The sequence below is a fragment of the Chiloscyllium punctatum genome, chromosome 1, assembly GCF_047496795.1.
Source record: "Chiloscyllium punctatum isolate Juve2018m chromosome 1, sChiPun1.3, whole genome shotgun sequence".
Lineage (NCBI taxonomy): Eukaryota > Metazoa > Chordata > Chondrichthyes > Orectolobiformes > Hemiscylliidae > Chiloscyllium > Chiloscyllium punctatum.
Genome location: NC_092739.1, coordinates 151,202,410 through 151,229,350, shown reverse-complemented (window position 1 = coordinate 151,229,350; position 26,941 = coordinate 151,202,410). Strand labels below are relative to the sequence as shown.

Here is a 26,941-nt window from a genome sequence, read left to right as displayed (position 1 = left end):
AGTGGCTGTGCTGTGTAAGGTGGGGAAGGGAGGGGCAATGTGGCTGAGGTTTCCTGGACTCCGCTCCTTGGAGCTGCGCTTAGGACTCAGAGTGGCTCCCCAGCGCCGGCAGCAACAGCAGCTCTTCTTACTGAAGAGGAAGTTCAGCAAAGGCATGGAGGAAGAGGCAAAAAAGAAAGCAGGTTACATGGCTGTGGATAATCACGTGCAAGTGAGCAATCGCAAATGCATTTTAATTCATGTTTCTCAAAAAAAAATTGCATTAAGTCAACTGTTGTGGTGCTATTTCACAGACTTGTCAGTTTTCTCTGGATAATATTGAACTACACGGGGTGGGGATAGAGTGGAGGATTGATAATGTGTTTCCTATGGATGGCTATCACCCTGTACTAAACTAATGGTGTGCATGTTCAACCCTGCGTTAGATTACTGACTGTACTACTCAACATTCAGCAGGTCTGAGGAATTCAGAAATGTGTTTTATATGTGGTGTTTTTGATTTGAAAGCCAACTTCTCCCTCCTTTTGTAAAGTCTTGAAATCCAGTTCTAAAAGTGCACAGGGTGCCAGAGAGAGTTTGGGTGAATCTTTAGATTTGTTTACACTTGATGAAAATCTTGTAAAATGCAAAAGGGACAAAGAGAGGTTCACCTTTTGTTTACTTACAGCCCCAGGTCACATTTTGTGAAGGACTGACTTCTTGTGGGTTTTATCACCTAACTTCTGTTTAGTGTGAGTTGTATAAATGAAGATTTGACTGAGTTATTTAGATGAGCCAGACTTCTGTACTCTTGTCAACTGCATGCACTGCCTAAAATTTAGTTGTGCCTCAGCTGTGCTGTGGGAACTGCCCTATAACTAACAGCCCAGGAGAGAGAACGAGAGGCACCCCTCCACAATGTTGCCTCCATTAGGATAGCTTTTGAAGGTTCTACTTTTGTACCTCTCTGAACCAGGAGGTCAGAAAGCTAAACCCCTGACAGATCCTACCAACCCATTGTATGAATATTGAACAAGGAAGGAACAAAACATCCATTTCTTTGGCATCTTTTACAACACCAGAATGTCCTAAAGCTCTTTACATCCTGTTAAATGTTTTGAAGTGTAGCATATGTAGTTACAATGTTGGAAATATGCTAAGCTCCCAAAGTGATAATGATGGGCCAACTCATTTCACTGATGTTGGACAAAGGATAGGTTTTGGTCAGGATAGTATGCAGAACTCCCTAGCTCTTGGCACTAAACTGAGTGGTCTCACAGGGCCTAGGTTTAATCTTTTCTCTAGAAAGCCCTGAGGAAGGGTTACATCCGAAATGTTGACTTCTCCACCTCCTGATGTTGCCTGGCGTGGTGTGTTCTTCCAGCCTCCTGCTTGTCTACTTTGCATTCCAGCATCTGCAGTTTTGTTTGTCTCACCTGGAAAGTCAGCACCTCCTGACAGTGCAGACTTTGATTTCCCAGTGTTTCTGCAGCAAGTGCAGGTCCACACGTAGTTTTGGTTGGTTTGTTGTACTGCAGGTCCCACATCTACGATCTGCTAATCTTAGGACTGAGACAGGATTTTCATTTTCCCAGATTTTTGACCGTGCAATCTAAAATTATTTCTGGACATCACTTTGTGTGAAATGCAATAGGCTGACTTTTCTACTTTAAATTGCAGATTATAAGAGTTTCCCATTGCATTTGCTTCACTCTGTTCTTACACTTGATCTAATATCTGCAGCAATTCCCTGTTCTTGGTTATATTCAATGAATTATGTTTCAGTTTTTTATTACAATGTGCCAACCTTTTAACATATTAGCAAAGGTTAAAAAAACCCAAATCACAATAAGTACCAACTTGTCCAAATGATGCAGTACGTCGGCCAGAATGGGTGGCACTGAGGATCATTCAGGTCAACTTGGAGTGCGGTAACTAGACTGACATATCATTGGGAGCAAGTGGTGAACTGATAACTGGCCAAGCGTGCTATCAAGGACTTCTGCTGAGCCAGTTGTTCAAGTCTTTGAACAGGAACTCTGAATTTAATTTAACTAAGATAGCTCACTACCTTCTCAAAGGCAGCTGGGGAGCGGCAATAAATGTTGGCCAATCAGCGACACCCACATCCCACGAGTCAGTTAACTAAGTGTTAAAATATGCAATAATCACAAGTGTCTACATCAATTCCATGTGCAAACAGGAGCATGGTCATGGTGTTAGGAATGCCTTGGGTTGACAATTGGAGACTGCTGTTTTTGTGTGCCATTCAACACACTATTACAGAAAATTACACTTTTAGGACCTAGTTTACTTTTGTTGGTGAATATTTACAGTGGGAGCAGTCACGCCTGACAACAAACAATACAATGCCAATTTAAACTGCAAAGATTGATCCTGTTTGTTGTCTTTGTCTCAGAACAACCAAGCATTGGGGATCGGAAGTGGATCCACGATCGTGTATGCTGTGGACAGAATAGGTGGGTGCTAATTTTGATAGCCTTTGTTTTGTTGTTGCTGTCCCTGCTACTGTATCTGAAAGAAGTGTTGTTTCATAATTCCTAACCCCAACCACCCCATTCCCCCCTTAGCTTTGTGAATTTATTTAGTGAAGTGCTGAGTGATAGTTGACAGAAGTTTTCTGTTTATTCCAATATAGTTATTCTGCAACCCCCACCTTGTGATTCGTTTTTTAAAAGCTGTACTATACTTATCAAGTCTGGAGCTCTTTTGTGCTGTGCAAGTATAATCTTATATACTTGCCAGCTCACTCTCCCCACACGCTCAACATATGTGTAAATTCTCCTGGACCATAGGGCTGCTTTCTCATTTGAAGGCCTAACCTAAGAGTTACTGCACCTCAGGTGAGGGACAAGGTTGTGGTGACGTCCATTGAATCCACCTTAGCGTTGCTGCACCGCGAACCAGCCATGCAGCCAACTGAGCTAATTGATTCCCTAACACTCTGAAGATCGATTGAGCTCAAATGCCTAAATAGTGTTTATTAAATAAATATGCATTAAAAACTGGTATTGCTAACAGCCTGTAACAATATCAGTTAACCACTGGAGTTTTTTTAAACAAAAACTTCACTGATGTCCTTGAGGGAAGGAAATGTGGGCGCAGTGAGTTCTGAAGGGATCTGCCAGTCCAACCATTTTATGTTGACTTTCACAGAAAACTTTGTCTTAGCATCACACACCCGATGTCATATCCCTTTGTATGCTCACTAAAGGGTCAATGATTCAAGGTCCTTCCTGCAATACAAACTAGATAATACTGCCCACAGCAGCAGATTGACAAACCTGGGCCCCAAGATGGAATGTGGATGCTGTTGACATATGATTTGGGCAATCCTGGTTGATGAGTAACATCAGGTAACCATCTCTGTCGATATGGTAGATTTTTTTTAACTGCTTAGTTTGCCTTTTCATTTGAAGGTGTTGCCTTGTGGTGTACTGCCGCTCCTTGGTTATAGAATGCCATTCCCAGAAGTGAGCCTGAGAATGAGAGTTGGTGGGTTCTCCAGGTGATGCTGTGTGGGGTCAGGAATGGACAACCCAATCCCACAGCCCAGCAAGGGTTACCAAAGTGTGATGAGCAAGAGCCAGGGCTACAGGGACACCTCCCACCCACCGTCATCTGAGTGAGCTAGGCAGAGTAACTGATTAGAAAGGATATCGGAGCCATGCTGTGTCAATTTACTGAAGCGATTATGAAAGATAAGATAAAGCTGTGGTGAAAGACTTGGAAAACTTAGGATTGCATTTACTAAAGCAGAGATGGTTAAAGTGAAGATATCATGTGTTGCAGTCCCAGCTGATATTAGTACTGGACAAATCAGAATGGAAACTGGCTTGTTAGATTCCTAACTTTGATTTTCTTTTAAGTGTGGATATCTGTCATTGAATACACTGACAAGAGGCTGCCAGTGTACATTAACATAGAAAATAGGCCCTTTGAGCCTGCACCACCAATCAATACGATCATGCAATCTCGGTATCCCATTCCAGCTTTCTCTCCATACCCTTGATCCCATTAGCCTCAAGGGCCATGTCCACCTCCCTCTTGCATACATCTAATGAACTGGCCTCAACAGCTTCTTCAGGATTCCACAGGTTCACACCTCTGACTGAAGAAATCCTTCCTCTGAAGGGATTATCCCTTCTTCTTAGACTGTGACCCCCAGTTCTGGACTTCTCAATGTCAGGTACGTTGTTTGCACATCTAGCCTGTGCAGTCTTATCTCCCACAAAGTTATGAAACCTCATTAAATGCATCTCTTTTAAAAATGCATGACTTGCCAGTATCACAGCCTCAAATTCACCGCTGAAGCATTTCCCTGTCTTCTCCTTTAACATAACAATAAATTTGGTTTATATTTTAATAACTAGAATGGCTGCAGTGTGGAAGGAGGCCGGTGTTAGCTGATGATAAAAACAATTCAGCGAGCCCCATTCCCCTGTAAGCTGACCATTCTTTTCTGTACTTGACAAGTATCCAATTACCTTTTGAAAACTTAGATTGATCCTGCTTCCACCACACATTCAGGCAGTTCATTTCTGATCCTAACCACTTGCATTTTAAAAGAAGGTCCTCTTTTGAGTACTGCTGCTTTTGCTAGTCATCTTCAGTCAAAGTCCTCTGGTTTGCTCTTTCTCCCCCTAACAAAAATCTTATCTCCCTGTCTACTCCCCTCAGACTCCTCATGAACACATCTGTCAAATCTCCTCTTAATCTTCTTTTCACTGAGAGGAACAGCCCCAACTTCTCTAGTTTGTCCAGGTGGCTAAAGTTCTTCATCCCTTGAGCTAGTGCTCACAAATCGTCTCTGCACCCTCTGTAGCACCTTCACATCTGCAGTGAAGTTTGGTAACAAGAACAGGACGCAATGTCTGACTTGAGCCTGAGCCAGCATTTTATACAGCATCATCACCCCTTCAACACTTGTGTACTCTTTAAGATCCCATATGCTTCACTAATGGAGTTCTCAGCCTGCCCAGCAACCTTTATTGTTTGTGCAGGCTGCTCTGTTCCTCTAACTCCTTTAGAATTGTATCCTTTTTTTTTCATTATCTCTCTCAACTCTTCCTTCTTCACACTTGTCTCCATTATATTTAATCTGCCAAGCCACTCCCATACTCTGACGCCCTCCTGAAGTTTATCACTAACTTCCTGTGACAGTACATATGAACAAATGGTTTAGCACAGGAGCCCCTCATCCTGCTCTGTCATTCAATAAGGTCAGGGCTGATCTGATTGCTCCCCATTTCTATCTACTCCTGATAACCTTTTATCTTGTTTCTCAAGAATCTATCTGACAATGCCTTTAAAAATGTCCTAGGACCCTGCTGCCACCATCTTTAGTGGAAGAGTGTTCCAACGACACTCAACTCTCGGAGAAAAAAATCGTTTCCTCTTTTTCCCTTAAGTAGATGATTCCTGATTTTTAAGACGTGGAGGTTCTGGTGTTGGACCGGGGTGAACAAAGTCAGAAGTCACTTCACTTGACGAAGGGCCAGCGCTCCGAAAGCTTGTGATTTCAAATAAACCTGTTGGATTATAACCTGGTGTCATGTGACTTCTGACCTTGTCCTTATTTTTAAATAGTGACCCCAAGTTCTCGGTTCTCCTATAAGAGCAGTTACATCCTCCATATCCATCCTGCCAAGACACCCCAAGATCCTGTATTTCAATCAAGTGGCCTGTTGCTTTTCTATACTCCAGCAGGCACGAGCTTACCCTTTCCTCATAAGACAGCTGGCAATAAGAACATTACAGCAAGAGATCGCCTTCTGGCCCACCAAGGCTGCTCCACCATTCAATCCTTTTCATGGACTCAGTTCCACTTACCCGCCCCAGCTCACCATAACCCTTAATTCCTTCATGTTCAAAAATCTATCTATCTCTACCTTAAAACCAAGCAATGAGGCAGCCTCAGCTGCTTCACTAGGCAGGGGATTCCACAGATTCACAAACATCCCAGATAATGTCTTGTGAACTGCCTCCAGCAAGTAGTCTTCTTTCCTTATGTAGTAGTCGAAACTATCCACATTACTCCAGATGTGGCTTCACCAATGCTCTGCACGAACAATAACCAACTCCCTTTTGTCTACAATTTCCCTTGCAGTAAATAATAACAATCTATCAACTATTCCTTAAAGTTTAATGCAATCTTTGACTTTTTTTAGTTATTCACAGAAGGTGGGTTCTCATCTTGGAATATTTCTTTCTCATTTGGAATGTGTCTTTTGTGTGTCTTTCTAAAATATCTCCTGAAATGCTACCATGCATTTCGATTGACCTATCCTTTGATCTAATTTGCCAATTCTCTTTAGTCAGGTTTGCTGCTGTCTACTTTCATGTTTTGTATTGTCATCAGATGTTGAAATTGTGTGCTGCTTCATATAAATAATGAAAAACAGAAGCTCCAACACAACCCAAAAATATACCTTCCTGCAGTCTGAAAAGCCACCACTTCCCTTTTCATCTTCTTTTCATAGTCATAGTTGTACAGCACAGAAACAGATCCTTTGGTCCAATCAGATATCCTAAATTAATTGAGTCCCATTTGCCAGTAATTGGCCCATATCCCTCTAGACCCATCCTATTCATATATACATCCAAATGCCTCTTAAATGCTGTAATTGTACCAACGTCCTCCACTTCCCCAGGCAGCTCATTCCATATATGCACCACCCTCTGTGTGAAAAACTTACCCCTTAGGTACTTTTTAAATCTTCGCCTCCTCCTCACCTCAACTTCAGTTTTGGACTCCCCTACTCTAGGAAAAAGACCTTGACTATTCACCCTATCCATGCCCTCATGATTTTATAAACCTCTATAAAGTCACCCCTCAGCTTCCAATCATCCAGGGAGAACAGCCCCAGCCTATTCAGCCTCTCCATGTACCTCTAACTCTCCAACCCTGGCATCATCCTTCTAAATCTCTCTGAACCCTTTCAAGTTTCACAACATCTTACCTACAGCAGGTGTCTGACTGATATAATTGAAGTACTCATGGTTTTAAAGAATAATTAGTATAAGGTTAATTTATAGGGTTGTGTGTGTATTTGATAAATTAAATCATTCTATTGAGTCCATTTACTGACCCCTCTTTTATGTGAAGAGAACACACTGGTATTTCTGGTGGTTTCTCCTATTTTAAAAACTTGTTTCAATTCTCTGCAGCTAAACGGGTTCAAGATGAAAATCTGAAAATAGTCTGTGTACCTACCTCATTCCAGGTGAGACTGAAGTTAATATTCTCGAGCACAAACATTCAGTGCAGTTCCTCCATCGATATTTGAAACACAAATTGAAGTTCCTGCAATGGCCTGATGATAAAGTTTGACTTGTTTCAGCGCTGTTCATGATTCCATCTTAACACACTTTATGGTCAGGACTTAGCTTTAAAGCTCAGTCACTGTTGTACTGTAGTGAACGGACCAGCCAATGTGTACATAACATACTTCTAAAGAGAACAATGTGCTGCCCAAGTAGTATTTTTTTAATTTAGTGATGTTGCTTGATGAGTGTATATTGCACAATTAATTCTCCTGCCCTTTTTTTTGAAATAATGAGAACAGACCGGGTCTTGGTTTGACATCCCATCCAAAAGATAGACCCTCCAACAGTGGAGTCTTGAGCCTGCTCTGACATTCATTAAGATTGCAGCTGATCTGTTCCTGTTTTGAATTCCACATTTCTATCTAACCTCACCCCTGCCGCCCCTCCCCCCCCCCCCTCCCCCATAACTCTGATTCTCTTCTCTTCTCTAATATGTAGAGATTTGAGAAATTATACATTTTAACAGGAAGAACAAGGAGGTGTGATATAAAGTAAAGGGTACAGTTCTTAAGGGGATGTGGGAAGAGCATAATCTATGGTTATATGTGCACAAATCAGGCCATCATAGAAGCCAACCTCCCATCCATGGACCCCACTTACACAGCTCATTGCTGCGGAAAAGCTGCCGACATCATCAAAGACCCCTCCCATTCCCAGCAATGTTCTCCTACAACCCCATCTGTCAGGCAGAGGATATCCTAGGACAGGCTAAGCAAAGATATGCCAGAGAATTCCTAGAGGCCTGGCACTCCAACCACAATGCCATAAACAAACACATAGATCTAGGTACCATCAATCAACCCCTCAGAAAAAGAACAGGAAATGACATCACCACAAACCCCAGGAACCCCATCCAGGACAAACACACAAATAGAAAGCAGGAGACAACCGCTTCGCTTCACTTGGAGGTCGCCACTGATGTTACCTCGCCATGTAATGAAACGTCTGGATATCAGACCTACAGCTCAGTGAGCAAACCTACACCCTAAACCTCAACCTGAGCTACAAACTTGCAGGATTCAGAAGCTGGAACACGCTCCAGCAGGTTAAAGAACAGCTTCTTCCCTGCTGTTTTTGGACTGACAAATGGACTCTCTTGCTTCAAATAATGTTAATCTTGCTTTGTGCACCTCCTGTGCAGTGTAACCTTGTATGCCTCCCTCTAAGTATTCTATGACCATAAGAAACTGCAGGTGGTGTGCACAGCCCAGGCCATCATGGAAACCCACCTTCCATCGATGGGCTGCATTTATACTTCTCATTGCCAACATCATCAAAGACCCATCTCACCCCGGTAATTCTCTCCTACAACCTCTTCTGTCAGGCAGAAGATACAGAAGCTTGAATGCACACACCAACAGGTTCAAGAATGGCTTCCTCCCTGCCATTATTAGACTGATGAATGGACTTGCTAACTTCAAATAACGTTGATCTTGCTTCACACACTTCCTATGTAGTGTAACCTGTATTCATTGCTCTGTCTAAACACTTTATGATCTATATATCTTTGTTTGCTGTGATCTACCTGTACTACTTGCAAAACCAAGCTTTTCACTGGACCTGTATACATGTGACCAGAATAAATCAAATCAAATCATTGCAGTGTGAGGGCAGTTGAGTAAGTGGCTCAAAATAAATGGGAATCTATGCCTTGTAAGCAAGACTATAAAAGCAAAGAAGTTCCATAGAATCCCCACAGTGTAGAAGCAGGCCATTTGGCCCAAGTCCATGCCGACCCTCTGAAGAGTAACCCATCCAGACCCATTCCCCTACCCTATTACTCTACATTTACCCTGACTAATGTACCTAACTTACACATCCCTGAGCACTATAGCCAATTTGGCATGACCAATTCACCTAACATGCACATCTTTGAATTGTGGGAGGAAACCGGAGCACCCGGAGGAAACCCATGCAGATACGGGAAGAATGTGCAAACTCCACACAGACGGTCACCCAAGCCTGGAATTGAACCTGGGTCCCTGGCGCTGTGAGGCAGCAGTGCTAAGCATTGAGCCCCCATGCTGCCCAAACAAGTTATGGTGAATGCTTGTAAAACATTGGTTGTCCAAGTTGAATACTGTATCCATTCCGGCCACATTTGAAAGGACGTGAATATTATGGAGAGGATGCATACAAAGGTTAAACAAAAAGCTCTAGGGATGAGGAGTTCTGGTTGCGTGAATAGATTGAAAAGTTACTGCTGTTCGCCTAAGAGAAGGGAAAATGTCAAGAGGAGATTTGATAGAAATGTTTATTATGAGAACTATTTTAAGAATACATAATGAGGAACTGTTCTGCTTGGCAGAAGGATAGAGGTAGACACGGCACCGATTTTCAGTGAATGCAAAAGGACACACAGTAGGAGAGAAATGTTTTATATGCAGCAAGTTAGGTCCTGGACTGTACTGTCTGAGAGTCTGAAGGAGGCAGATTCATTAATGGCTTTCGAGGGAAATAGATAAGGCCTTGAAGAAAGAGTTTGCAGAGCTCATGGGAAAGAGAAGGGAAGTGTTGGCAGCTTGCGAATAGCCAAACGCAGAATACTGACTGGCATTCTGACAGTGTGATGGGATTGTCGAAAGTGCTGTTTTGTCCATTTGCTGAAGGGTAGCCTGCACATTGATGCTCAATTTGTTTTCTGCCAGCACCACTCTGCTCTTGACCTCATTTCAACCTTGGTCCAAGTGTGAATGAAAGGCCTATGAGTATTGCTGGCTGGGTCAGTACTGATTGTCCATCTTTTATTGCTTTTTGAACTGTGTGGCTTGTCAGAGAACAGTTGAGTGTCAACCACATTGCTTTAAATCTGGAGTCACTTGTTGGCCGGACAAGGTAAGGATGACATTTAATTCCCTAAAGGGCATTAGTGTACCAGACAGGTTTGTTTTTACAACAATCAACAATGGATTGTTATCAGGCTAGTTTTTTTAAAATTTCAATTTTCTTTGACTCCGATTTCCCCAGGTGCTGTGGTGGGATTTAAGGTGTAGTTCCGAAAGCATTTATCTGATCCTTTGGATTGTTGCCCCAGTGACAATACCATTATGTTACATGTCCCACCCCAAAAACATGAACATAGATATATGTAACTTATTTTTTCTGAAAACCTAATTTTAATTATGTCTGACTCGTCAATAAATTCCGTCCACAAGGAAGTGTCTTGTGTTGCACTTCAACAATGGGCATAGATCCAAGTTGACGGTTGGCCATTACCAAACACTAGATTAATTGGTCATTCAATTGGCTGAGGAGGTGATATCCTCGTGGTATTATTGCTAGACGGTTAATCCAGAGACCTACGTAATTCTCTAGGGCCTGCGTTCGAAACCCACCATGGCAGATGGTCAAATTTGAATTCAATAAAACTCTGGAATTAAGAATCTAATGATGACCGTGATACCGTTGTTAATTGTCGGGAAGAAACCCAAGTGGTTCACTAAAAACAGCAGCTGTTGTATTTGCCTGATCTGCCCTACATGTGACTCCAGGCAAACAGTGATGTGATTGACTCTTAATTACCCTCTACAGCCAGCGACACCCACATCCTGTGAATGATTTTTTAAAAAATCATATCTCTGCTTTTGTGAGATTGCTCTACAGGCACAATGGAGTCTTTGAATACCAAATGATTATAAGCGAGAACTCAAAGGACTGGAAAATAGCCAGTGATGTTTCTTTATTTAAGAAGGGTAACAAGGATAATACAGATGTGTACAGGCCAGTGAGCCCTACGACAGTGGTAGGGACGTTTATTGGAGAAGATTCTTCGGATCAGGATCTTCTCATTTTGAGAAGAATGGACATTTTCACAACAGTCAGTATGGCTTTGTGCAGGGTGGTCTTGTCTCTCAAATTTGAGATTTTGAGAAAGTGACAAAGATGATTGAGTATAAGGCGATGAATGTTGTCTACACGGACTTCACGAAAGCAATTGGCAAGGTTCCTCGTGGTAGGCTGGATCAGAAGACCAAATTGCATGGAACTTGTAGTGCGTTGGTAAATTGGATGCGAAATTGGCTTGGGCATAGAAGACAGAGGGTAGTTGTGGTGGGCTGTTTTCCTGACTGGAGATCTGTGACCAGTGGTGTTATGCAAGGATAAGTGCGGGAACCTTTGTTATTTGCAATATATGTAAATGACATGGATGAATATGTTGGTCTGGTTAGTAAGTTTGCAGATGACACAAAAATTGATAGAGTTCTGGATAGTGAAGAAGGACATCAAAGGATGAAGCATAGTATAGATCAGTTGGAAAACTGGACGAAGAAATAGTAAATGGAACTTAATTTGGACAAATATGAGGTGATGCATTTTGGGAGATTAAATGCAAGAGGAAAGTATACAGTAAATAACAGGACTCTTAGGAGTTTTGATATACAGCAGAATCTGAGGTCCAAGTCCATGGCTCCCAAAAAGTGGCAACACAAATGGGTGAGGTGGCAAAGAAGGTCTATGGCATTGGTCAGGGCTTTGAATATAAAATTTGGCAAATTACGTTGAAACTGTATCAGACTTTGATCAGGCCAAATTCGGAGTACTGTGTGCAGTTCTGGTTGCCACACAATAGGAAGGATGTGGAGGTTTTGGAGACTGTGTAGAAAAGGTTTTCCAGGATGTTACTTGGGTTGGTGTGTATTAGCTATAAGAGGGTTGGACAAACTTGGATTGCTTTTGATAGAGTGTCGGAGGCTGGAGGGGTGACCTGATAGAAGTGTAGAAAATTGAGAGACAGGAGGATGTATAATTGGAGTCGCTTTGTCGGATGGAATTGTGAAATATTCGGGAACATAGGATTAAGGATGTGGATGTAGGTTTGCTCGCTGAGCTGCAAGATTAGTTTCCAGACATTTCGTTACCTTACTAGGTAACTTCTTCAATAGGCCTTGGGCAAAACAAATCTTCTCAAAACTCGCTAACATAGGATTAAGGTGAGTAGGGGAACGTGTAAAGGAGGTGTGCAAGGCAAGTTTTCACACCATGTGGTAGGTTCATGGAGAATGCTGCCAGGGGAGGTGGTAGAAGCAGATGTGTTTAAACAGACACATGAACAGGCAGAGAATTGAGGGATACAGCCTGTGTACAAGCAGATGGGATTAGTTTGGAGTATTATTATGATTGCCAAAGATGTGGTGGGCCGAAAGGCCTGTTATTGTGCTGTAGTATTTTATGCTCTGAGTAATTCATTGCATGTGAAGGGTTGAGTCATGTTGCAGGAGTGCATGATCAGGAGTTATTATGAGGCAAACCTTTCACCACCAGTTTACTGTGCATCTGTTGTATGTGTTCCTCCTGTATTTGGAGAAGCCGTTTGACTCTTTTGATAACATAAGCAGTAACAGAATATGATGTATAATACAAATCAGTTTGAAAGCAGCTGGCTGTCATTGCCTTGTTGATAGAACACTTTATTTCTTAAAAAAAAGTGCAAATGGCAACTTTGAAGTGACCACCCGTCAGTCTTTTTATTTTTTTCTGCAGACTAATGAATTGAATTGAATAACAATTGGGCGGCTGTTACTCCCCAGTTAGGTTCAGTTCCTCACCTGAAGCCTGTTCCTGGCTGACCTGGGCATTGAGAGTCTCACTGTGAAAGAGAGAGTTGATTATTTTTTTTTTTAAATCCTCTCCTGTCTGCCCATACCCTTTCCACTGGGTCACTTGATGGTTATGAGCCATTGATAATCTCTCCCTAACTCTCAGGCATTGGGTCAGTTGTAACTTCTGAATTACAACCAGGGTTTGTCTTGAATGGAATGAAAGTTAAGATCAAGAGGCTGTATATCAACATTAATCTTCTTTCAAATTTCAAAGTATTTCTGGTGATGCCTGTGACTCTGGCAAGAAAGTTGTAATCTCACTGGGGCTATTTTCCCTGGTATGTTGAGAAATGCCCTAATGGAAGTTGATAAAATCATGAGGGCCATGGATAGGTTGAATAGCCAAAGACCTTTCCCTAGATGTGTGTGTCCAAAAACTAGAGGGCGTAGGTTTAAGGTGAGAGGGGAAAAATTTCAAAGGAAAGGGGCAATCTTTTCAGAGGGTGGTGTTTCCCACATCTAGGGAAAAGTCTTTGGCTATTCAACCTATCCATGGAATGAGCTGCCAGAGGAAGTGATGGAGGCTGGTCCAATACAACATTTAAAAGGCATCTGGATGGGTATATGAATAGGAAGGGTTTGGAGAGATATGGGCCGGGTGCTGGCACATGGAACTAGATTAATTTAGGATATCTGGTTGGCATGGATGAGTTGGAGTGAAGAGCCTGTTTCCATGCTGTACATCTCTACAACTCCAAAAAGAGCCTTGCGGTGCAGTGATACCATCTCTAACCCTGAGCCCGAAAGTCCTGGTTCAAGACCCAGGTTTATCAGAGATTTCACAACAGGTTGATTGAAATAATTGTTGTATCTCAGAGTGGGTACCTTTTGCATGAGATTTGTGTGGACCGTTTGACCATAAAAGAACTTTCCATGCAAGTGGTTCTGCTAGTCGCTTTCTCACAGTAGGACTGCAGCCCATTCTACCCAATCTCTTAGCTCCTGTTCTGAAAACAACAAATGCTGGAAATGAAAGCAGGTGAGGTAGCACACTAACATTTCGTGTCTAGATGATTCTTCATCAGAGACGACATGAAGTGTGGAGAGGGCAGCGTTAATGGGGGAGGTGGGTTGGAGTGTAGAGTGCGAAGGGGGAAAGGATGTTGATAATTCAGATGAAGTGATCAGATAGTGAGAATAGCAGAACAATGGTGTGTCTAACTGTATCGGTCTTCATTCATCTCCTTCAGGCTCGTCAGCTAATCCTACAGCATCAGTTGACTCTCAGTGACCTGGACAGACACCCGGAGGTAGGGCATGTTTTTCTGTCTTTTTTGTTGTGCTGCTTTGTGGCTGCAGGAAATCGACACAAAAACACAGCAGTCAGCCAGCATCTGTGGAGAAAGGAATGGAGTTAGTGTTTCCTTTTTGAAAGAGATTGTCACTTCATACTGAATAACTGTTTCTGCTTTCGTATTCAAAAACGACCTGATTGCTTGTATGTAATATGAACAGTGAATGCAGGAAGCAGAATGCTCGTTTGTAGATTCTTCAGCAGCGTATAAATCAGGCAAAACTGTATTACACAGAAGTGCTCCACACACATGAACTTGAAATAAAACTGTCCACTTTTCATCCATCAAGGACCTTGAACACTACCACGTACAGGGACAGCAGTTATGTGGGAACACAATCTATTCCAAACTCCCCTCTAAATTGCCAACTATCTTCACTTCAAAATATACCTGCATTCCTTATAAGCGTGTGAACAAGAAACCAAAGTATGCCATTTGCCCCTTCAGATTACTCTGCCATTTAATGAGCTCAAGGCTGATTTGGTAACAACCTCCTCCATATTCTCACCAAACCCTGATTAATTTTTCAATTCCTTGTTTAACAAGAATCCATTGACCTCAGCCTTAAAAATTTTCAATGTCTCCGCTCTCTCCAGCTTTTTCAGAAAGAGAGCTCCAAAAGATTTGTAAGTCTCTTGAGAAGAAATTCCGACTTGCATGTTTTAGATAGGTGGCTCATATTTATAAATAGCGACCTTTTTGTCGTTGAGTTTCTCCTGAAAGAGGACATATTCTCTCCATGTTGAAAGTTTCTGGGACTTTGTAAGTTTCAGTCATTGCCTCTTGGTTCTCTGAATTTCAATGGATACAAGCATAGCTGGCCCAACCTCTCCTCATGAGACAACCCACCTATTGCAGGCATTAATCCTGGAAAATTTCTCTGAACTGTTTCCACTGTATTCATATCCTTCATAAATAAGGTGACCAGAATGCCAGATGTAGGCTCACCAATTCCCTGCACAACTGAAGCATGACCCCTTTGGTATTCTGTTCTCCTTGCACTTTGACAAGCAGCTGAAGCAAGAACTGGTTAGAACTTAAACTTGACATAAAAAAGTTGGGAAGGTGAGTAGTGACAATGACCGAGGGAATAAAATGTGGGGAAATGTGAGGTTATGCACTTTGGCAGGAAGAATAGAAGAGCTGACTATTATTTAAATGGAGAAAGCTGCAGCAAGAAGGGATTTTGGGATCCTCCTGCACGAATCACAAAGAACTAGCATCCAAGTTCTGTGGGTAATAGGATGGCAAATAGAATGTTGATCTTTATTTCAAACAGAATGGAACATAAAAGTGGTAAGGTTTTACATAGGACCTGTATTGCGCTGTAATGTTCTTCGGTCCTCTGTTGCGCCGGCCTGTGAAAATAATCTGATGCCCATCTAACCTACATCGTTCCATCATGATCCATATGTATGTCCAATGCCCATTTAAATGCCCTTAACTGTCGTAGGCAGGTCATTCCATGCCCCTACTACACTCAGTAAAGAAACTACCCTGATATCTGTCCAAAATCTATCACCCCTCAATTTAAAGCTACGTCCCTTTGTGTGTTAGCCTTCACCATCCGAAGAAAAAGGCTCTCGCTGTCCCCCTATCTAACCCTCTGATTATCTTATATGTCTCTATTAAGTCACCTCTCAGCCGCCTTATCTCCAACAAAAACAGCCTCCAGTTCCCTCCGCCTTTCCTCATAAGACATTCCTTCCATACCAGGCAACATCCTAGTAAATCTCCTCTGCACCCTTTTCAAAGCTTCCACATTCTTCTGACAATGTGGTGACCAGAACTGCACACTATATTCCAGGTGCGGCTTTACCAGTGTCTTGTACAGCTGAAGCATGACCTCATGGCTCTGAAACTCAATCCCTCTACCAGTAAAGGCCAACACACATATGCCTTCTTAACAACTCTATCAACCTGAGTGGCAACTTTCAGGGATTTATGCACCTGGACACTGAACTCTCTCTGCTCTCAAGACTTTTACTATTAGCCCAGGACTGTGCATTCCTGTTACTTCCGAAGTGAACTACTGCACACTTTTCTACATTAACCTCCATTTGCCACTTCTCAGCCCAGGTCTGCATCTTATCTATATCCCTCTGTAACCCACAACATCCTTCAGCTCTATCCACAACTCTGCCTACCTTCGTGTCAACTGCAAATTTACCAATCCATCCTTTTGACGTCCACTTCCAAATCATTTATAAAAATGACAAACATCAGTCGCCCCAAAGCAGATCCTTTGGCACACCATTGGTAACTGAACATTTCCCATCAACCATTGCCCTCTGTCTTCTTTCAGCTGGCCAATTTCTGCTCCTAACCACTAAATCACCTTCAATCCCAAAACTCCTTATTTGTACAATAGCCTACTGAAGTCCACATACACTACATCAACCACTTTACCTTCATCCACCTGTTTTATCACCTTCTCGAAGAACTCACTAAAGTTAGTGAGGCACAATCTATCCTTCACACAACCATGTTGACTGTCCCTAATCAAATTATTCCTTTCCAGATGATTGTAAATCCTATCTCTTATAACCTTTTCCAACTCCTTACCCACAACCAAAGTAAGGCTCGCTGGCTATAATTACCAGGGTTGCCCCGACTCCCCTTCTTAAACAAGGGAACAGCATTTGCTATCCTCCAGACTTCTGGCACGACTCTTGACGACAATGATGACATAAAGACCGAAGCCAAAGAGCTCTGCAACCTTCTCCCTGGCTTCACAGAGAATCCAAGGATAAAGCTCATCCGGCCCAGGGGTCTTATCTATTTTCAGATCTTCCAAAATTGCTAAAACCACCTCTTTGTCAGTCATAATCCCACCTAATCTTGTAGCCTGTATCTCCATATTCTCACTAACATTGCCCTTTCCAATGTGAATACTGATGAAAGGTATTCATTAAGCGCTTCCCTTAGGTCCTCCAGTTCCACACACAACTTTCCACTACTGCCTTTGATTGGCCCTAATCTTACCCTCGTCATTCTTTTATTCCTGATATACCTATAGAAGGCCTTAGGGTTTTCCTTGATCCTATTCACCAACATCTTCTCATTTCCCCATCTGGCTCTTCTTAGCCCTCTCTTTAGATCTTTTCTGGCTAACTTATAACTCTCACACCCCTTTCACACCTCATCCTCACAAGCCGCCTCCCTTCTCTTGACAAGAGCTTCAACGTCTTTAGTAAACCATGGTTCCCTCTCTCAACATCTCCCTCCCTGCCTGATAAGTATATACTTATCAATGATCCACAGTAGCTGTTCCTTGAATAAGATCCACATTTCAAGTGTGTCCCTTCCCTTCAGTTTCCTTCACCATCCAATGCATCCTAAATCTTGCCTAATCCTTCATAATTGCCTTTCCCCAAGTTATACCTCTTTCCCTGTGGTATATTCCTATTCCTGCCCATTACTATTATGGTCACTATTGCCAAAGTGCTCACCTACCTCCAAATCTAACACCTGGCCATGCTCATTCCTCAGTACCAAATCCAATATGGCGTCGCCCCTTGTTGGCCTGAGCATACTGTGCCAGGAAACCCTGCACACATTGATCAAAAACTGACCCATCCAGACTACTTGAACTATATTATTCCCAGTCACTATTGAGGAAGTTAAAGTTCCCCATAACAACTACCCTCCCCCCCCCCCCCCCCCACCCCCCAAAGTATCCAGAACGGTATACATGTTGTTGAGGAGAGCCACTACAGGAGATCCCTGCACTACCTGCCACGTCCCTTTCCTACCCCTGACGGTAGCCAATCTACCTCCTTCATGTGGCGGTGGAGTAACTACCTCCCTGTAACTCCTCTCAATAACCCCCTCCACCTCCTGAATGATTCGAAGTTCATCCGGCTCCACGTCCAGTTCCTAACACAGTTCTCTCGGAGCTGGAGTTGGGTGCACTTCCCACAGATGAGGTGACCCTTACCTCCCACATACTGCAGGAGAAATGTTCAACTGCCCCAACCTCCGTTCCTGCTATTCTAAATTCCCAAATAAACTGCCGGAAAAAAAACAAATGGAACGCAAAAGGAAATTCTTATCACCTTACCAACCAATGCATGGAACGTTTTGTTTTAGTTAAAGGAGGAGGATGAGTGAGAGGCACTACCTGAGTAGTGTTTTGGGTAAAGCAACCACCCAACTAAAGCTGTTCTTTGTTCAAACTACACAGGCAGTAGTCAGAGGACAGCTGGAATGTTGTGAATAGTTTTGTTCTCTTATCTTGCGAAGGATATACTGTCATTGGAAGTAGTACAGAGGAAGTTCACAAAGTTGATTCCAGATGTGGAGGGATTTCCTTGTGAGAATGTGTTGAGTAGATTGGACCGGTACTGACTGGAGTTTATGGGAATACGAGACCTTATTGGAGCATACAAGATTCTTGGGGATTTCTTCGAGGTAGATGCTGAGAGTTATTGTGGGTCAACCCACAGCAGGTGGACTGCAGCGGTTCAAGAAGGCAGATCAGCACCACCTTCTCAAGGGCAACTAGGGATGGGCAATAAATGCTGGTCAGCCAGCGATGCCCACCTCCCACAAATGAATTAAATTTGTATTTTTTTAAAAAAGGGTTGTTTTCCTCTTGAAGAAGAGTCTCAGACCAGAGAGCATAATCTCAGGAATGTGTTACACGTTTAAGAGCGTTAAGGAATTGTTTCTCCGAAGGTAGTGAATGTGTGGAATTCTTTACCACAGAGGGCTGAACATACTGGGTTGTTAAGCATTTTCAAGGCTGTTACAGACATATATTTTTAGTCAGTAGGGGGATCGAGAGTTAAGCCGGAAAGTAGGGTTGAGGATTACCAGATCACCCACGATCTCGTTGCACGAGGGAGCAGACTCATTAGGCTGAATGGCCTAGTTCTGCCACTTCATCTTAACAAAAGTGCCTTGTATAACGTGTTAACCCATCTGCATGGACAGCGGCATTGCTGTGCATTAACTGGATTGACATGTTCTATTTTATTTTCTCTGTTAGCTCGATGTTGCTATTGATGGTGCAGATGAAGTGGATTGTGACCTGAACTTAATCAAAGGTGGAGGGTGAGTGTTTGCTCTTTGAAAATTAGGTATGGAAAAGGGCCTGCTGTTTATTAAAAACTGCGGGATGTTCCTTGCAACAAGAACGGTTGCAGAGCCCCATCCTCTTCCTTTTGACTAAAGCCCATCCACTCTGTTTTGTGTGAGGGGCTCTGCTGTTGAATCCTTCCATAATGTTAATCACTTAACTTCATAGAGACATTAACAGAGATGGCTCAGTGTGTTCGCATGCTGCCTTACGGCGCCAGGGGCTTGGGTTCAATTCCACCCTCGGGTGACTCTGCGTTGTGTTTGCACGTGCTTCCCGTGTCTGCCTGGGTTTCCTTTGGATGCTCTAATTTCCTCCCACAGTCCAAAGATGGGCACGTTAGGTAGACTGACAATGCTAAACTGCCCTTGGTATCCAGGGTCGTGCAGGTTAGGTGGATTGGCCATGGTAAATACAGAACAATCTGAACTAGATCTCGAGGTCCCGATGCTTGGGTAAACTGTGTTATCCGAACCTTTGATCATCTGAACAAATTACTCCCCGTCAATGTTGCTCTGATAATCAAGGTTGCCCTGTATGGGGTTATGGGAATTGGCCGTGGGTCTGAGTGGGATGAACTTCAAAGGGTTGGTGTGGACTCGATGGGCTGAATGGCCTGCTCCGATAGATTTTCTGTGAACCTCTATAAATAATGCTCAAGAATTCCTTCTTAGCCTTGCTTAATCTCCTTGGTGTGACTTTTTCAGTCATTCTTTCACTCTGGGCGTGATGTCTTATTGCTCCAATTTCAGCAAATTCCCCCGACGTTGTTTGAGGGCCGCTATAAGCATGTTGCATGATAGGAATTCTCTGCGTGTGACCAGCGCTCGGAACCGATGCTTTGAGGCAAAAAGGCCTGGGCTGCTCTTTATAAAACAATTGGCTTGCTTGGCCAAACAATCTTCCACAGCGTTGTAGAGGTGTCAGTGCGCTAGAGGCGGCTGTTCAGTCCATCGGGAAGTTTCTGGACAGGGATGATAGAAGAGTGTGTTTTGAATCTAACACCATTTTCTCCCCTGGCCTTTCCCAATAGAGGATGCTTGACTCAGGAGAAGATTGTTGCTGGCTGTGCCAAGAGGTTCATTGTGGTTGCAGATTACAGGTGAGTGGCTCGCTGGATCATTAGGCCCCGGTTTCGTTTTGCACCTACAAAGAGAAAGTGTCTTTGTAAATGGCAACCCTCCAGTGGTTCAAAGTCTTTTCTGGATTCAGGTGAAGACTTTTCAACCCCATTGTGGTTTGAATTCCTGTAGTTTCCACAGATTTTTGTTTTGTGCCATGTCATCTTTTGAATTTTGTTTTTCAAGGAAAGATTCCAAAAGCCTTGGTGAAAAATGGAAAAAAGGCGTTCCGATTGAAGTCATCCCGATGGCTTATGTGCCAGTAACCAAGGCAATTGCTGCTAAATTTGGTGGGGAAGCAGAATTGCGAATGGCTATCAGTAAAGCTGTAAGTACAGACCTCAGCCAAACCCACTTGAAACCAAGAATTCTCTTCTAGATCAGAGCAGGAACGTTGGTATTTGGATCTTTTTCTTTAAAGAGAAGCAGGTCTAGTTTAAGCTTATTTTTTTTTTTCTTTAATGGTACCTTTATAGAAGTTTACAAAATCATGAAGGGCATGCACTGGGTGAATAGCCAAGGACTTTTCTCTAGGGTAGGGGAGTTCAGAACTAGAGGGCATAGGTTTAAGGTGAGAGGGGAAAGGGACCCGAGGGGCAACTTTTTCACACAGAGGGTGGTGCATGTACGGAATGAGCTGCCAGAGGAAGTGGTTAAGGCTGATACAGTTATAACATTTAAAAGGCATCTGGATGTGTATATGAGACCATAAGACACAGGAGCAGAAATTAGGCCATTCAGCCCATCCAGTCTGCTCCACCATTTAATCATGGCTGATAATTTTCTCAAGGAGGAGAAAGTGAGGACAGCAGATGTTGGAGTACCGGAGTTGAAAAATGTGGTGCTGGAAAAACACAGCAGGCCAGGCAGCATCCGAGGAACAGGGCTCCTGAAGAAGGGCTTATGCCCGCAACGTCGATTCTCCTGCTCCTCAGATGCTGCCTGGCCTGCTGTGTTTTTCCAGCACCACATTTTTCAACTCTGATAATTTTCTCAACCCATTCTCCCGCTTTCTCCCTGTAACCCTTGATATCTCTGATAATCAAGAATGAATAGGAAGGGTTTAGAGGGGTATGGGCCAAATGCTGGCAAGTGGGACAAGATTAATTGAGAATATCTAGTTGGCATGGACGAGTTGGACTGACTGGTCCGTTCCTGTGCTGTACGGCTCTATACTGTATGTGACTGTCACTGCCCTGGCCAGCATGTCTTGCTCATCCCTAGTTGCCATTAAACATGCCCTAAAATGGCTTGCTCAGGTTGTTTGGAGGATGATTTGGAGATGCCAGTGTTGGACTGGGGTGTGCAAAGTCAAAAATCACACAACACCAGGTTATAGTCCAACAGGTTTAATTGGAAGCACACTTCCAATTAAATCTGTTGGACTATAACCTGGTGTTGTGTGATTTTTAACTTTGTTTGGAGGATGGTTGAGACTCTGTCTAATTGCTGCAGGTCTGGAGTCCCATGCAAGCCAGACAAAGTGAGGACAGCAGATTTCCTTCCTGAAGGACATTGGTGAACTAGATGAGTTTGTACGACAAACGTTAATAAATTCATGGTCACCATTACTGAAGCTTGCTCCATATCTCGGAGTTTAAGTTCTACCAGCTATGATGTGAACCCATATCTCCTGCCCAGAACATTTTGGCTTAGGCTTCTGGATTCCATAGATCATTTGGTCAGCATATAGAACCCTGTACTCTCTGAAATAGGATCTTTTATTTCCATATGAACTGGACCTTCAGATGAATATCTAATCCAGAGTATACCACTACCCCCAGCACTGCACTGGTGTAATTCTTAGATTTTGTGCTTCGTTGGGATTTTCACCCATCTTTAGGGTCACATTGGGTGGTACTCTCACCTGTGCCTTGGTTAATGTCTTGTGAAATAACAAGTGTCAACCAGGGATCTTAAGTGTGCTCTTTGGGTTTTCAGTGTCCAGGATTTGAGAGAATTGAACTGTTTCAATATTTTGGTTTTTCCTAGGGACCAGTGGTGACAGATAATGGGAATTTCATTCTGGACTGGAAGTTTAATAATGTCTCTGACTGGAGAAAGTTGAATGTTGGCATTAAAATGATTCCAGGTAAGGAAATTGCTTAAATTCCATGTGTAGATACACTGTTTTAATGGATTAGCAGTTTGCAGTCACTTTCAGAGTGAGTTTTGGGAGTGTGGTTAACTGCCTGCTAGTAACAGTTGAGCGATGTATAGAAACACTGAAGACTGGAGCACTGTGCGCAGTGTGTGTACCCCAGGAATCTGTGCTAGGTCCCTTACTGTTTGAGGGATTCATAAATAATTCAAGTTGAGGATGTGGGAGGATTGCTAAGTACGTTTGCAGGTGACACCGATTTGGCTGGCAGTGAGGAGGAAACTGTTTGTTTGGTTACAGGAAGGTGTAAGCTGGTCAGATCGGTGGCAGATGGAATTAAGCCCTGATAGATGTGAGGTGATGCACTATGGAAGAAAAAAAACAAGACAATGGAGTACTCGATGAATACTCAGGACACTAGGAAGCTCCGAGGAACAGCATGATCTTGGGAGCTTGTCTACAGATCCTGGAAGGTGGCAGAACAGATTAATTGGGTAGGTGAAGCATATGGGATGCTTGCCTTTATCAGCTGTGGCATAGATTATAAGAGCAGGAAAGTGATGTTGGAGTCGTTCAGAACTTTGGTTAAGCTGGAGTTGTGTGCAGTTCTGGTCACCACATTGTAGGAAAGATGTGATTATACTCTGGGTGAGAAGGAAATTCACCAGATATTGGCTGGGACGGAGCATTTCAGCTATGAAGGAAAGACGAGATAAACTCAGATTGTTCTCTTTGGAGCAGAGAAGGTTGAGGGGAGATCTGAATGAGATGCATAAGATTGAAGGGTACGGACAGGGTGGATAGGAAGCAAAGGACCTTTTAGTCAAAAGGTCAGTAACAAGAGGAATAATTTTAAAGTGGGTTTTCAAGGGGGTTTGAGGAAACGTTTTCTCACCCAGTGGGTGGTGGAATTCACTGTCTGGGAGGGGAGCTGAGGCAGAAAACCTCACAATCTTTAAAAAGTACTTGAGCGAGCACTTCAAATGCCATAACATTGAAGGCTATGGGCCTAGTGTAGATAATGTACAGTCAGCAATGCTCCATATTCAGGCCTCTTGTTTATTATGTGATTCTGATTGTTTGAGGCAAATGGTTGATCTGGATCTGGAGGATTATTGTAAACTGTTTCCCCCTCTGTTATTTGTATGCATATTTTCTTCTTTCTTTTTGTATGCTAACCATCTCTTCTACTTCTCTTTCATGTATAAATTTTTGCGGCTTTATTTTGCATGTTCGTTCTTTCTTGGTCTAAGTGTGCTTCTGTGTCTGTTTCTGCATCATAGAGTTACGTCCAGTTCCTTAGCAGATACTGACGTTTTTTTTTCTATCATTGTTGGGGTGTAAGGTCAACACTTGTCACTCATCCCTGAAGCCCCAGTGAACTGATTGGCCTGTTAAGGGTCAACCACCTTACTGTGGGTCTGGAGTCACATTAGGCCCTACACGAGTAAGGGTGTCCGATTTCATTCTCTGAAAGGAATTTATCATTCAATTATTGACAATCGAGTCATTTTGTTATTGAGATTTATTCCAGATTTCTTTCTTAATTGCATTTAAATCCCCCCCCCTCCCCGCCCCACCGCCTCAAGCTGCAGTGGAGGTATTAGAACTTGTCTCTGGAGCTTTAACCCTGGCCTCTAGATCTCTACTCAAATAACTTTACCACTATGCTACTACGTCCAAACTAATTGCATCTTCCAAATGGTTGCCATCTCTGTTTTGTGGTTAATCTATATTAATTTAGAGTCCAGCAAACTCAGTTACGTTTATATCAATTCTCAGGATTTGAGTGTCACCCTGGTTATTGCTCCATGAGTTGATGCGATTGAGCATCTTTCTAGATCATTTCAAAGAACAGTTAAGGGTTGACATTGGTGTGAGATTTGAGTCACTAGCTTGCATAAAGGCGGCAGATTTCCTTTCCTCATAGTGAACCTGTCTGAGTTTTGTGGCAGTCTGATGAACCTGAATCCAATGTGGAGAAGGACGAAGGTGAGGGGATTTGGCTGGGATGCTGTCCAGTTGGTTTAGCTGGTTGTTTATGCTAAAACCTAGATAAATAACTTGCATTATCTAGACTACTTTTGAGTGAGCGACTGGTTGTTGGCACAATTCCCTTTGAGAGATGAGGGGAGAGGGTAGAAGATGCATTGGAGTGTCTGTTATTTTCAAGATCATCTCCATTGTCCAGTGTCGAAATTATGGAATTCCCTCCCAACTGTGGGTCTGATGACCACACTGGTTCAGGAAGGTAACTTGCCACCCTCTTCTTGAAGGGATGGACAATAAATGCTAGCTCATATCCTGAAACATCTTTATGAAGGAAGAGAATAAGGTCCCGAAATGTCTGTGAAATGCTTCTAACTTCTACATGCTCTATGCCCCTGCAGGAGTGGTCGAGACGGGGTTATTCATCGGCATGGCAGAAAGGGTGTACTTTGGCTTGGAAGATGGATCTGTCTGTTTCCGAGACAGAGACTCTCAATGATGAGGAGTGAGGGGAGCTGGGGCTTCCTGTACTTGCGAAGATCACCTTGCCTTAAATCAATTGTTCTGCCAAATACCTTATTAATACTTTTTTAAACAGAAGAATATTGTTCTATTATTTGTTTTTATATTGAAGAAAATGGGCTTGGGTCAAGTCTTTGCTCATGTAATGAATAATATCTGCCTTTATATTTAAAGGATGAGGAATTGGTTATGGTTCAGGCATTATACCAATTCCTGGCAGCTCTCCTTGAAGTGACCAGGCAGTTAACTTCTTGACTGTGAAATCCAGAGTCCAAATAGGTTTTCCCCTTGCTTTTGACTATATCATTATGGAATAATTGGTTCAGATATTAACTGTACGTGAAGTACAGTGAACTGTGTATGGGTCTGTGCACCTCTAGCAACCTGTTTCAAGCTCTACTCTCAGATCAAGATTACTGGGTGGGCCAGGAAGGTGATCGTGTGTTGGTGGTGGGGAGATGCAGTAGTAATATGGGACTAGACTCTTTAACTTTTGTTGTGGTTCTCCACTCTCCGTGATCTCCCTGACTATCTGGGCAATTCAGTATGTCATCACCTCTATACAAGAGTCTGAAGAATGGGAAGTTAACCTATTTTCTTTATGTAAGAGAAGGATTCGGATAATGGTGCCACAACCTTAGTTCCTCCTAGTCCCATGAAGTTATTTGGTATCCTTCCACTGAATGTGGGCATTATTGGCATGGCCAGTATCTATGACCCACCTCTCATGGCCCTTAAGATGGTGGTTAGCTGCTGCATTGGACAATAACAGTGCATGTGAAGTATGTACACGCACAGTGCTGTTAGAAAATGTGCACTCCAGTCCAGTAAAAGCCCAGGTGCACACTTACATGTTTGGCATCAGCATTTGCTGGTCCTTTGATTGGTTTGATACTTTCAGACATTGGGAATTTCTACTATTATCCCTGAGCCGAATCAAGTTGCTTGGTCACGTGACTGCCTTAAAGCGCCAATCACCTTTGTGCTCTATGTAAAACATTGTGTTGCAACACTTGGCCTAGAACAACTTTATGATTGGTGTGTTCTCTGAGGTTTCACATTTTACCAAGTAATTTAAAAAAAAATATATACACGTATGTTATCTTAGAGTTCTACATCTTTTTGTGGAAATTTGCATGGATATTTTATTTTGGTGCAACACTTTTAACTGGATAGGCAAATATATTGTTTATACGTCAAATAAAAAGAATATGATCCTGTTCACCTGGTATTTTGTGGTGGTTGCCTTTTATTTCTAGAGTGTGGTTTTAAAAGTTTAAGTAGTTCAGAGTTAATGTTGCGGCTGTACAGAATGTTGGTTAGGCCACGTTTGGAATATTGCGTGCAATTCTGGTCTCCTTCCTATCGGAAAGATGTTGTGAAACTTGAAAGGGTTCAGAAAAGATTTCCAAGGATGTTGCCAGGGTTGGAGGATTTGAGCTATAGGGAGAGGCTGAATAGACTGGAGCTATTTTCTCTGGAGTGTTGGAAGCTGAGGGGTGACCTTATAGAGGTTTATAAAATCATGAGGGGCATGGCAAGGATAAACAAGTAAGTTCTTCTCTCTAGAGTGGGGGAGTCCAGAACTAGAGGGCATAGGTTTAGAGTAAAAAGGGAAACATTTAAAGGGACCTAAGGGCAATATTTTCACATAGAGGGTGGTGCGTGTATGGAATGAGCTGCCAGAGGAAGTGGTGGAGGCTGGTACAATTGCAACATTTAAAAGGCATCTGGATGGGTACATGAATAGCAAGGGTTCTCTGAGGTTTCACATTTTACCAAGTAATTTTAAAAATATATATATACACGTATGTTATCTTAGAGGGATATGGGCCAAATGCTGGCAGGTGGGACTAAATCATTTTAGGATATCTGGTCAGCATGGACGAGTTGGACCAAAG

At 42.8% G+C, this 26,941-nt stretch overlaps 1 protein-coding gene across 1 annotated transcript; it reads left to right on the top strand.

Annotated features, from left to right (window-relative positions):
- On the top strand, window positions 1-26,269 carry rpia (ribose 5-phosphate isomerase A (ribose 5-phosphate epimerase)). Its single transcript, XM_072576973.1, has 9 exons — window positions 1-211; window positions 2,399-2,459; window positions 7,171-7,226; window positions 14,120-14,179; window positions 19,218-19,282; window positions 20,341-20,409; window positions 20,615-20,756; window positions 22,421-22,520; window positions 24,920-26,269. Exons 1-9 carry the CDS (start codon window positions 38-40, stop codon window positions 25,015-25,017), a joined length of 825 nt encoding a protein of 274 aa, XP_072433074.1. The 5' UTR covers window positions 1-37; the 3' UTR covers window positions 25,018-26,269.
- Window positions 26,270-26,941: the final 672 nt, after the last annotated feature.